Here is a 12,597-nt window from a genome sequence, read left to right as displayed (position 1 = left end):
TGGTGGTACATGCCTGTAGTCCCTGCTACTCAGGAGGCTGAGGCAGGAGGATCACTTGAGCCCAGGAGTTCAAGGCTGCAGTGAGCTGTGCTCACACCACTGCATTCTAGCCTGGCGTACAGAGTGAGACCCTATCTCTAAAAAAAAAAAAAGAAAAAAATGAGTTATAATAAACCATAATTTTCCATCCTACTCAACTAGGAGTATATAGAAGTTAAAGACTGTTATCTTTTTTTTTTTTTTTTTTTTGAGACGGAGTCTCGCTCTGTCACCCAGGCTGGAGTGCAGTGGCGTGATCTTGGCTCACTGCAAGCTCCACCTCCCGGGTCAAAGCAATTCTTCTGCCTCAACCTCCTTAGTAGCTGGGATTACAGGTGCATACCACCACGCCCGGCTACTTTTTTGTATTTTTAGTAGAGACAGGGTGTAACCATGTTGGACAGGCTGGTCTCGAACTCCTGATCTTGTGATCCACCCACCTTGGCCTCCCAAAGTGCTGGGATTACAGGCGAGAGCCACTGCACCCGGCCTTTTTTTTTTTGAGACAGAGTTTTGTTCTTGTTGCCCAGGCTGGAGTGCAACGGCGCGATCTCGGCTCACCGCAACTTCTGCCTTTCAGGTTCAAGCAATTCTCCTGCCTCAGCCTCCCAAGTAGCTGGGATTGCAGGCATGCACCACCACGCCCAGCTAATTTTGTATTTTTAGTAGAGACAGGGTTTCTCCATGTTGGTCAGGCTGGTCTCAAACTCCCGACCTCAGGTGATCCACCCTCCTTGGCCTCCCCAAATGCTGGGATTACAGGCGTGAGCCACCACGCCTGGGCTGGACTATTATCTTTCTTAACTCATTAGACCTTGTGTGAATTTTTTTTTTCAGAAGAAGAATAGTGCTACATTTAAAATAGATTCCTAAAGAATAATTTAAAATGCGTTTTAATTACAAAACATAAGTTGTGTCTGAAGGTGTCCTGGCTGTAATTTGTATCCTTGGGATGATGGACAGTGTGGATCCCTTACTCTGGTGGCCTTTGTCAGTCTTCCTCCTTCATCACTTCCCATGTCCCTGTCTGGGCCAATGATGGCCAAAGATGGTGAGCTTCAGCCACAGCAAGGAGGTTCTTCCTACTAGGGTGCAGATGGCTGCTCCCCCGCAGGCATCTCTGGACTGCATGAGCCTCCTGTTTTCCTTGGTCTGATGCTTAAGAGGATGAAGACAGTAGAGTGTCCAAGTGATGAGTCATGATAAACAGTTGCTTCATTTAGAATGCTAAGTCACGAATCACCATTCCGCTGGGCCTTGCTGTGAAGGCAAAGGGTGGGCAGAAGGGAATTTCTGTTCTATAGTCATGTGTGTCTGCCTTCCCTGCAGGCCAACCCCAGTGCTGATCTCTACTACACTTCCTTCAGTGACCCCCTCTACCTGATCATGTTCAAGATGCTGCGCGACACTCTGTACTACATGAAGGGTGAGGACAGTTTGCCCGTGTGTTTGTGAGTACAGCAAGACTGGCTCCCAGGCCACTGTCACATGCTAGTGGTTGCAGACTGGTACTCACTTTCTGCTGGGGCCACTGAAAAACACATATGAGCAAAGTGGTCATGTTACTGAAATTTTGGGAAAAAAGTAAATTTTAAAAATCTGTCCATGATCCTGCAACCCCGGTACCATCAATGATGGCTCCTTTGCTGAGTTTATTTCCTAAGATGTTTTTCTAAAATGTGCATGTTATATTGTCCTAAGAACAGATACAGTTTTACATATCCATTTAGATAGTTTAGAAAATTAAAAAAGAGGCCAGGCACAGTGGCTTACACCTGTAATCCCAGCACTTTGAGAGGACAAGGTGGGTGGATCACTTAAGGTTAGGAGTTTGAGACCAGCCTTGCCAAACAGGGTGAAACCCTGTCTCTACTAAAAATACAAAAGAAATTGGCCAGGCGCAGTGGCATGCACCTGTAATCCCAGCTACGCAGGAGGCTGAGGCAGGAGAATCGCTTGAACTCGGGAGGCGGAGGTTGCAGTGAGTCCAGATCGTGCCACTGCACTCCAGCCTATGTGACAGAGTGAGACTCCATCTCAAAAACATTAAAAAAAAGAAAATGAAGTACTTGTAATACTTGTAATCTGTTAATGTAAAGGTACTAGCTTTTTTTTTCAGACAGTCTTGCCCTGTCACCCAGGCTGGAGTGCATTGGCATGATCTGGGGTCACTGCAACTTCTGCCTCTCAGGCTCAAGCAATTCTCTTGTGCCTCAGCCTCCCAAGTAGCTGGGATTACAGGCATGTGCTACCATGTCTGCCTGATTTTTGTATTTTTAGTAGAGATGGGGTTTCACCATGTTGGCCAGGCTGGTCTTGAACTCCTGGCCTCAAATGATCCACCCTCCTTTGCCTCCCAAAGTGCTGGGATTACAGGTGTTAGCCACTGCACCCAACCTGAGACAATAGCTTAATAGTTAACATGCACACACAACAATTTAGCATTTTCTTCTAGTCCCTCTTTCATGAATTTTTTTTTTCCTAGAAGTAAGGAAACAATCTTTTATGCATTTTACAAAATGTTTTTCCTATGCTCTCCCCTCACACTGTTGAGTGTTCTTCGTAAGCTTAAGTTTTGATGAGCACATAATATTTTGTCAGGAAGGTATACCAAAATTTAGTAACCACTTTCCTAATCTGATTCTGAACATTCCTCAGAAGCTGAGTCATCTGGGCCACGGCAAGGGTTGAGACTCCCTAAGAAGGGGCATCAGGGATTGCCCCTGCCCTCCCCACCACCCATGCTGTGTGTCGCTGGCTGCCTTGGCTGGGCTGACTTGTGCGTGCATCATGGTGGTTCTTCTGAATTTTTCAGGCCCTGGGGATGAGAGTTTGAAAAGTCTCTCAAACTCAGGGTGAGTGCTCTGAAGATCCAGATAATTCTCTTCTCAAGGCTGCAACCAGTTTTTGCCCTTATCTGACAACCTTTTTCTTTTTTTTTTTTTTTTTTTTTTTTTTGAGATGGGAGTGTCGCTCTGTTGCCCAGGCTGGAGTGCAGTGGCACGATCTCAGCTCACTGCAAGCTCCACCTCCCTGGTTGACGCCATTCTCCTGCCTCAGCCTCTCAAGTAGCTGGGACTACAGGCGCCCACCACCACGCCCGGCTACTTTTTTGTATTTTTAGTAGAGATGGGGTTTCACTGTGTTAGCCAGGATGGTCTCGATCTCCTGACCTCGTGATCTGCCCGCCTTGGCCTCCCAAGTTGCTGGGATTACAGGCGTGAGCCACCGCGCCCAGACCTGACAACGTCTTTCTTAAAAGAAAAAAAAAATCACAGCAGTATCTCATATTGTCAGTGGAAGTAGTTCCAGTGACGATACTTCCCAATTTATATGTTTCTTGTATTCAGATTTTAGTACATTGACTGCTTAAAACAAAGCATGGCTGTAATGTCCCTGGGAAATGATCATTTCCTCTGATTGCCAGGTTGTGTGCATGTGGAGGACAGCTGTGCACTTCCTATCCAACTTCTTTCCAGTGGGCATTCTAGGACCCACAGTGGCCAGTAGCAAATGCTACTTTTCTGGGGTTTTTGTTAGAAGGGGAAGACTGTAGCCACTGCTAGCACTGCCTGTGTTCTACTGTAGTTTTGTTCCCAGCTGTGATGCCACACTCTTTCCTACAGACCTCCCGACCTCTTTTGTGAAGGAGATCCATGATTTTGTGCTGGAGCAGTTCAACACGAGCCAGGGGGAGCTCCAGAAGATTCTACATGACGCAGACCGGATCCACAATGAGCTGAGCCCCCTCAAACTGCGCTGTCAGGCGAATGCCGCCTGTGTAGACCTCATGGTGTGGGCTGTGAAGGACGAGCAGGGTGAGACAGACTGCCTTGCCTCTCATGTGAGCTCCAGGCATGACCCAGAGGCTTTCTTCCCACAAGTTTCCCCAAACTACTTCTAGAACACTTGGCTCTGTTACCAGCACAGGCAGTTGCAGTAGGCCTCCTGGGCACATGCAGAGTGGAGCATCAGCCCCTGCTGTGCTCTGCACGTCTGGTGTCCTGTCCTGCATGGAGGGCACTGGACCTGGGAGGATGGGGATGCCTGTGGCCTCAGGGCCTATGTATGCTCTCTGCTGCATCTTGCTGGTTCTTTAGGCTTTTCTGTGGTGACATGGAAGCTCAGTGCCTTCAGGTGAAGTGTTTTTCTAGGGGAGGAGTAGAATGGAAAGTTTTCTGTGGAATGAACACTGCGGGGACAAGGGGGCTTAGGGCCAGTGGAGAAAAGAGAGAGAGTCACACACTGTGTGACCTCTCAGTATGAATAAGCCCTGCCTAAAGTATGTCTCTGGGGTTTTATTAAATTCTGTGCTTACTTGGTGGATAAGTGTGTTAGAAAGACTGGCCTGTGCTGATCACTCATCTCCTCTTCTGGTTTTGAATTAAGGTGCAGAAAACCTTTGCATCAAGCTATCTGAGAAGCTGCAGTCCAAGACGTCCAGCAAAGTCATTATTGCTCACTTGCCCCTGCTGATCTGCTGTCTGCAGGTCAGTCTCCCTGAACCCAGAGAGGCTCAAATCCCACCTGTAGGGCCTCCCTCTTGTCACGCTGTTGCTGTTCAGGCTGTGGTGGGCACACCAGCAGCAGAGACCCTGCCGGTTCTGTCTTTAGGAGCTTTAACCAGTGCGTGCTGTGCACAGTTCATCACTGAGTGTGGGCTGCCCCCTACAGGATGCCAGGGCTTTCTGTAAGTGGCATCTGGGTGCAGCTGGCTTCAGTTCTCTGTTGTTGTGAGGCTGTGGGGCCATTCCCAAGGCCTGTGGGGGAAGGACTGTGGACATGTGCCATGGGGCCACGCAAGGGGATGTCTCCTGACACCCACAGTGCTAGCTCTGCTCTGCCGAGACTCTTACCTTGTCACAATCCCACTGACTCCACACCTGCCACTGTTTAAAAATTGTATTTTGTCCCTTTCTTCTGTAGTATGCTTCCAAAAGAGATGAGCACACTTTAACAATCTATATCCCCTGGCCAGGTACGGTCACTCACTCCTGTAATCCCGATACTTTGGGAGGCAGAGGTGGGAGGATCGCTTGAGCCCAACCTGGGCAACATAGTGAGACTCCGTCTGTACAAAAAATTTAAAAAATTAGAATTAGTTAGGGATGGTGGTGTGTGCCTACAGTCCCAGCTACTCAGGAGGCTGAGGTGGGAGGATTGCTTAAGCCCAGTAAGTCAAGGCTGCAATGAGCCATGATTGTGCCACTGCACTCCAGCCTGGGTGACGGCGAGACCCTGTCTCAAAAACAAAACAAAAAAATAGTAGTTGATGGCCCCTATAGGTGGAGGAGAGTCAGCACCATCGCTTCCGTCTTTTTATGTCCTGGGCAGGTGGCCTGTGGGAGCTTTGACCTTGGAAGTTTTGGGTCAGACTTGGGTACTGAAGGGTTGAGCGTCTCCCTGCTCAGGGCCTACTCAGATGGTCCCACACCAGAGGCCATGTGACAGGTTGACGGTGTGTTGCAGGGTTTGGGCCGCCTGTGCGAGAGGTTCCCGGTGGTGGTGCACTCTGTGACACCGTCCTTGCGAGACTTCCTGGTCATCCCGTCCCCAGTTCTGGTGAAGCTCTACAAGTACCACAGTCAGTACCACACAGGTAATAACACACTGTGTGCCTGTCAGGCCCTGAGAAAGGGGCTCTGTGACTGTGTGTGAGCCCCACACAGGTTTCATGACTGTACCTGGGCGCATTCCTTCACCACACCTTTCCTTCTGTCTTTCCCTCTGCATGCCCTCCAAGCTCTAGGCCTTTCCTCCCCGGCCTTCTCTCATCCTGTATTCCTGTTACACCAAAGGCCCCTTCAAGTCCTGTTTTCTTTTTGACATCTCTCACTGTGGAAGTCTGAAATGCAAATCCTGTGTGCCCCAGACACTTAGCCAGGGGCCCAGTCCCTGCTACCCCTGCAAGAATGGATTATGATGTTTCCACATATGATGAAACAATAATTAATGTTAATTATTAAACACCTGCTGTGTGCTAGTGGCTCTGATGTAGTATCACCCTCTTACCCACAGTCTCATGAGGGTGGCTGTTTTTATCTTCCCCTTCAGATGAAGACTTAAACTCAGAGCACTTTAAAGATTTATCCAGGCGTGATGGCGCTTACCTGTAGTCCTAGCTACTCAGAAGGCTGAAGTTGTAGGATGGCTTGAGCCCAGGAGGTTGAGGATGCAGCGAGCTGTGATAGCGCTACTGCACTCCAGCCTGGGTGACAGAGCAAGACCCTATCTCAAAAACAAACAAACAAAAAACAAGACTTCCCTGGACCCCGTAGTGGGGAGGGTTCTCTCAGGCTCTAAGGCCCCTGCTCCCCCAAGCATCCCTAACCCTCACCAGGCTTTGTACATATTAGTGAGATAACTCCAAGCACAGGGCCATGCCTCAGTCGCCCTCAGAGCTGCCTTTGGTGGTTGGTCATCAGTACTTTTGAATAGTTGATTGAGAAATTGGTAGTTTTCTGTATTTATCACTTTCTAACCTGAATATTCTTCCTTTTGATTTAAACATATTATTTCCTGTTGGTCTTAGACTGTTCTCTTTCTGAAATATTTGGTCAGATGTTTTTAGAGTGATCATTTTGCTTTTATAAATGATCAGCATATTATCTTGGTTTTTGAATTACAAAGAAGGTGATGGAAAATGATAGGCTTAACTAGGTATATATATGAGTTTTTTACTTTCAGTTGCTGGCAATGATATAAAAATCAGTGTGACCAATGAGCATTCCGAGTCAACCCTGAACGTCATGTCGGGTAAGAAGAGCCAGCCCTCCATGTACGAGCAGCTCCGAGACATCGCTATTGACAACATCTGCAGGTGGGAAGCTGGGCAAGTGGCGAGTAGACAGCAGTGCTCCAGACAGCGGGTTATTACAAAATAAGAGACATTTATACTTTTTTTTTGAGATTGAGTCTTGCTCTGTTGCCCAGGCTGGAATGCAGTGGCACAATCTCGGCTCACTGCTACCTCTGCCTCCTGGGTTCAAGCTATTTTCCTGCCTCAGCCTCCCCCAAGTAGCTGGGATTACAGGCGCCCACCACCACACCAAGCTAATTTTTGTATTTTTAGTAGAGATGGGGTTTCACCACGTTGGCCAGGCTGGTCTTAAACTCCTGACCTCAGGTGATCCACCTGCCTTGGTCTCCCAAGCTGGGATTACAGGTGTGAGCCACTGCACCCACCCCATTTATACATTTTTTTTTTTACAGAGTCTCGCACTGTTGCCTGGGGCGGGAGTGCAATGGCGCAATCTCAGCTCACTGCAACCTCTGCCTCCTGGGTTCATGCAGTTCTCCTGCCTCAGCCTCCCAGGTAGCTGGGATTACAGGCACAAACCACTATTCTTGGCTAATTTTTTATATTTTTAGTAGAGATGGGATTTCACTATGTTGGCCAGACTGGTCTCGAACTTGTGACCTCGTGATCTGCCTGCCTCAGCCTCCCAAAGTGCTGGGATTACAGGCATGAGCCACCATGCCTGGCTGCATTTATACTTTTTTAAAGCTTGTTTCTGATTTTTTAAACCTACACTTGATCTGATTATTTTAAACCTACACTTGATCTATAAAGAGGAATTATTTCTTGTTACTTCTTTTCTTTTCCTGATCATAAACATAATAAGAGGCCTGGCGTGGTGGCTCAAGCCTGTAATCCCAGCTACTTGGGAGGCCGAGGCAGGTGGATCATGAGGTCGGGAGTTCGAGACCAGCCTGGCCAATATGGTGAAACCCTGTCTCTACTAAAAATACAAAAAATTAGCCAGGCGTGGTGGCACATGCCTGTAATCCCAGCTACTCGGGAGGCCGAGGCAGGTGGATCATGAGGTCAGGAGTTTGAGACTAGCCTGGCCAATATGGTGAAACCCTGTCTCTACTAAAAATACAAAAAATTAGCCAGGCGTGGTGGCACATGCCTGTAATCCCAGCTACTCGGGAGGCTGAGGCAGGAGAATCACTTGAACCCGGGAGGCGGAGTTTGCAATGAGCCGAGATCGTACCATTGCACTCCAGCCTGGGCAACAAGAGCGAAACTCCATCTCAAAAAAAAAAGAAATTCTTCCTTTTGAGATGGAGTCTTGCTTTGTCGCCCAGGCTGGAGTGCAGTGGCGCGATCTCGGCTCACTGCAAGCTCCGCCTCCTGGGTTCATGCCATTCTCCTGCCTCAGCCTCTGGAGTAGCTGGGACTACAGGTGCCCACCAACACGCCCGGCTAATTTTTTTGTTTTTTTGTTTTTTTTTAGTAGAGATGGGGTTTCATCATGTTAGCCAGGATGATCTTGATCTCCTGACCTCGTGATCCGCCCACCTCTGCCTCCCAAAGTGCTGGGATTACAGGCGTGAGCCACTGCGCCCAGCCAAGAAATTCTTACTAGAGAAAAATTGTAATGTATAGAAAAGTAAAAAGAGAAGGATTATCCATTAGCTCAACATCCAGAGTAACATATCATCATATTTTCTTTTGCTTGTTTTCTGTGGAATATTTAATATAAATGTGAGGTTTTTAAATATGATCAGGTACCCCTTGCTGCCCAGACTCCTGCACTGTGGACTCTTGTTCTTCCAGCTTGAGAGCTAAATACAGTCTGATTTCCATGCACATAGCTCTTTCCCTGGATTCTGGTTCCTCGCCCTTAGAAGCTAAATCAAGATGGCAGCTTGTCTGTTAGACTCAAACTGTTCTCCAAACTCTGGCCCAGGAGCCAAACAGATGTAGAGAGCTAGGACATCTTACAAGATTTTATGTTTTTAGGGGCTTTAAATTTTTCCCCTTTTCTCTGTAACGTAAATGTTTCTCCTTACCATGAAAACCTTGGTATATAATTGTGATGTTTCCTCTGCTATCTTGGGACCATTTGTCTTTGGAATCAGTCACTGTGACCTTAAGGAACAGTACAAGAGATTGAAATTGGAATTAGGGTGAGCATGATATTCCAAAGGAAACTGTTCCGGGCAAAATAATGAAATTATTGTTTCCGACTGAGACATTTATCAAGTGGGCAAAATCTGGAGTAATTCTTTGAATTCATTCTGTGTTATGACCTCCAATTTGGGGGGAAGAAAATTCAGAGCAGTTCTTTAAACTTTGTAGGCCTAAGGAAGGAAAAATTAAAAAACAAAAAACCTATCTTGTTTCGATGCCTCAGTGCCACATGGGTTTTCTTGCTCTTCAGGTGCCTGAAGGCTGGATTGACGGTGGACCCAGTGATTGTGGAGGCATTCTTGGCCAGCCTGTCCAACCGGCTCTACATCTCTCAGGAGAGCGACAAGTACGCCCCATTCCTGTCTCTCAGAGGCAGCCCATTGTTCTCAGCGGGCTTGTGTGGGGCACCTGGCATTGTGCGTATGCATGCCTCTGTCCTTATGTCCTTGTCTCAGAGCATAGGCATGTATCAGGGTTGTCACAAGATTTAAGGTGAAGTCTACCTTGGATTGTACTTCCTGGACCATTGTGTGGAAGTCGAGAAAGGTCTTTGCCATCCAGACTAGTGCCTGGGGCTTATGTTTCTGCCCGTGGTTAAAATCCTGGGCTGTCAGTTTCAGATGAACACTGCATCAAGACTGTTACGAAATTAAGGTCTAGATCATCGTCTCTGGGTACTGTTTCACTACTGCATGCTGGAGGACTGTTGCTAGGGCGCTTCTGTTCTTCCTTCTGTAGGGACGCTCACTTGATTCCCGACCACACAATCCGAGCCTTGGGACACATTGCGGTGGCCTTGAGGGACACCCCGAAGGTCATGGAGCCCATTCTGCAGATCCTGCAGCAGAAATTCTGCCAGCCACCCTCCCCCCTCGATGTGCTGATTATTGACCAGCTGGGCTGCCTGGTTATCACCGGAAACGTAAGGGAGGCCAGAGCCAGAACACCACTAACCCTGTGCAAGCTACGTTAAACTCTTGACTATAAGGGATGTACAAATACAGATTAAATATACCTTGCAGATGAGCTAAAGGCTGACAACTGTTTTAACACGGAGTAGTAAGAATAGTGTAAGGTGCTGTGAGTGCTGGGGAAAAAGAGGTTTAATTTCTTATCAGTGTATTATAACAGAAGATTTGAATCTAAGCCATGTCCCTTTTAGCTTTTAATTTGAGGTTTGATTAAAGCTTTAGAAATGGATGATCTTTGGGCTGATAGTTTTTGGGCTGTTGTGCCCCATGATTCCAGAGCTTTCCCTCTAGGTGATGACAGGAGGGGCCTCATGAGGGCATCCTGCATGGTGATAGTGCATCTTGCTCTCTCCCAGCAATACATCTATCAGGAAGTGTGGAACCTCTTCCAGCAGATCAGTGTGAAGGCCAGCTCCGTTGTATACTCAGCCACCAAAGATTACAAGGACCACGGCTACAGGTAACTGGACCTCATTGTCACTTTTTTATCATGACAGTATTTAACTTACTTTGAAAATGTGAGGTTTGTGAATTTGTCTCTTAAATAAACTCTTCTTGCAAGAAAACTATATGCTACAGATCAGTGCACATATAAGGGGGGAAGTGAAAACCCAATGTGGCCCCCACCTGGAGGTGACCACCAAGCATCTCAGCTCACGAGGTCTCAGCTCCTTCCTCTCCTTCTGATCGGGCCCATGCTGCACATGCAGCTGACCTGCTTTTTTATGGGCAGCACATCAGCCACACCATGAATGATCCTGCGCAGGTTGCCTTTAGAGGTTGTGGAGCATCCCATCCTATAGGAGAACCAAGATTTAACCAGCCAGTCTCTAGCTTGGATGTTAGGTTATTTTCCAGTTTTCCCACTAATAAATGCAGCATTGACAGCCTAACAGCTACATATCTCTGAGCATCTTTGATGCTTTCTGTGGGTTAGATTCAGAGAAGTAGGATTTTGGGTCCAAGGAAGTAGGCGTTAAATGTCCTTGAACATTTGATACTTGTATAAAGTCTGACCAGTTTTCCCTGACAGATTGAGAGATGCTTCTTAGCTATTCTTACCCTCCTCTAGGAATGCCTTGAGGACAGGGACATGTTCATCCGTGTTTGGAAGAGAGGGAAGGGGAGAGGTGAAGTCAGATGAGGACAGGAGGGTGGGGAGGGAAGAAGAGAGCCCCTTTGCAGGCGTTACTCTTCTTGACCTCCAGGCTCCTCCTTTCTGACTGTGAAGTCCAGGCCTTCCTCTAAGATTCTCTCCACGTCAGTTTAGTGGGTGGGAGTGCAGCTGTGGAGCCATGCCATGTGGCTGCATGACCTCAGAAAATTCTGAACCTCTCTGTGCCTCAGTTTCCTCATCTGCCAAATGAGAACCTGCCTGCAGTTGGGAATGAGATTGCATATGTGAAAGCTTCCAATCAATAGAGCTGTCTCTCGCATTGATATTACTTCATTGCCTTCTTGCTGCCACTGTCATGAGCCCAGACTACTAGAACAGCCTGAAGACTGGATTGGGGATGGGGTCAGGCTCTCCTTTCCTTCCTTCCTCTGTCCCATTCTCTGCTGTGGAACCTGCACACAGGCCAACACATTGCTTCCTTGTGCCTATGTGACTGCTGGGCCCTTTCTCCAGGTGCCTCCCCAGCTGCCTCGCCAGCTGCCTCCCCGGTTTCCTTTGCTCCCACCCCTCATAGGTGTTCTGCCATGCCTTACCCTGGGTCTGTAGCACCTGCCAGTCTTCATTCTTCCAGTTCTTCAGTTCTGGCTCAGCTTGCCTCTCTTGCCATAAAGCCTTTTCTCATATTGCCACCAAAAATGATTTGTCCTCTTCCTCACCAACGGAAGCATTTACTGCCCTTTGTTTGCCCTTGACCTACCAGGTAGGTCAAGGTCACCTAACTGCAGTGCCTTTTGCCGTGGCTGCCATTGCTCTGGGATTTCTTAGTGGGGCAGACGACATGCTTAGTGCTTCACGTGGTATTTCACTCTTCCCATGATCCTACAAAGAGAAATTATCATCCTTGTTTTACTTAGGAAGAAACTGAGGCTCAAAGACTTAAAGAGACTTACCCAGAGTCTTGCCGCTTGGACATGACAGAGTCTGGCAGTCTCCAGGGCCACAGAAGCCTGGTTGGCCTCAGTGGTTTCAGGTTTCTGGCCAAAGGGGCAATGTCAGCTTCACATCCGGGGTTTACATGGGGCCAGCCAAGATCCTGAGGCAGGACCCTGGAACACTTCCTGAGCATTGGATGTGAAAAAATACTGACATTAGCTCCAAGGTGGAGGCAGCGTTAGGGAGAAGCTGATCATGAGGTGAAGGTTCTGTGGGTGGTAAATGATGCATTAAGGCTCTTTGTGGATTGGGGGGGGGGGAAGCAAGATCCAACCTGGAATGCCTGGGCTTGGGACCTTTCATTTTCAGCCCTGAGGGAAGTGTCCTGAGACCCTCACAAGTACCCAGTGTTGCAGATGCCTGGAACTTAGTCTCCTGGAGGTCCTTACTACATTTCAGGAGAGAGGATTGCAGTCATTTCTGCATCAGTTGGCTTTCTTCTACAGGTTGTTTTTCACGAAGATGACATGTTCTTCTCCATTTGAGAGTCCTTTGGTTTACAGACACTGGGAGGAGTGTGGTAAGGCAGGCTGGACCTGGCCCGCTCAGCTCGC

At 48.0% G+C, this 12,597-nt stretch overlaps 1 protein-coding gene across 2 annotated transcripts in view; it reads left to right on the top strand.

Moving 5' to 3' along the window:
* The window catches only part of PI4KA (phosphatidylinositol 4-kinase alpha), a 155,162-nt gene that overhangs the window by 52,862 nt on the left and 89,703 nt on the right, over positions 1 to 12,597 (top strand). For both annotated transcript variants that reach the window (XM_024240188.3, XM_054543085.2), the window contains exons 10-17: positions 1,369 to 1,465; positions 3,666 to 3,857; positions 4,429 to 4,529; positions 5,509 to 5,638; positions 6,727 to 6,859; positions 9,213 to 9,308; positions 9,701 to 9,884; positions 10,290 to 10,393. In XM_024240188.3, the coding sequence (XP_024095956.3) occupies positions 1,369 to 1,465; positions 3,666 to 3,857; positions 4,429 to 4,529; positions 5,509 to 5,638; positions 6,727 to 6,859; positions 9,213 to 9,308; positions 9,701 to 9,884; positions 10,290 to 10,393 (1,037 nt within the window). The remainder of the gene's footprint in view (positions 1 to 1,368; positions 1,466 to 3,665; positions 3,858 to 4,428; positions 4,530 to 5,508; positions 5,639 to 6,726; positions 6,860 to 9,212; positions 9,309 to 9,700; positions 9,885 to 10,289; positions 10,394 to 12,597) is intronic.

This window comes from Pongo abelii, chromosome 23, assembly GCF_028885655.2.
Source record: "Pongo abelii isolate AG06213 chromosome 23, NHGRI_mPonAbe1-v2.0_pri, whole genome shotgun sequence".
Classification (NCBI taxonomy): Eukaryota; Metazoa; Chordata; class Mammalia; order Primates; family Hominidae; genus Pongo; species Pongo abelii.
The sequence above is the reverse complement of the archived record's forward strand: the minus strand, read 5'-3'. Positions and strand labels throughout refer to the sequence as shown.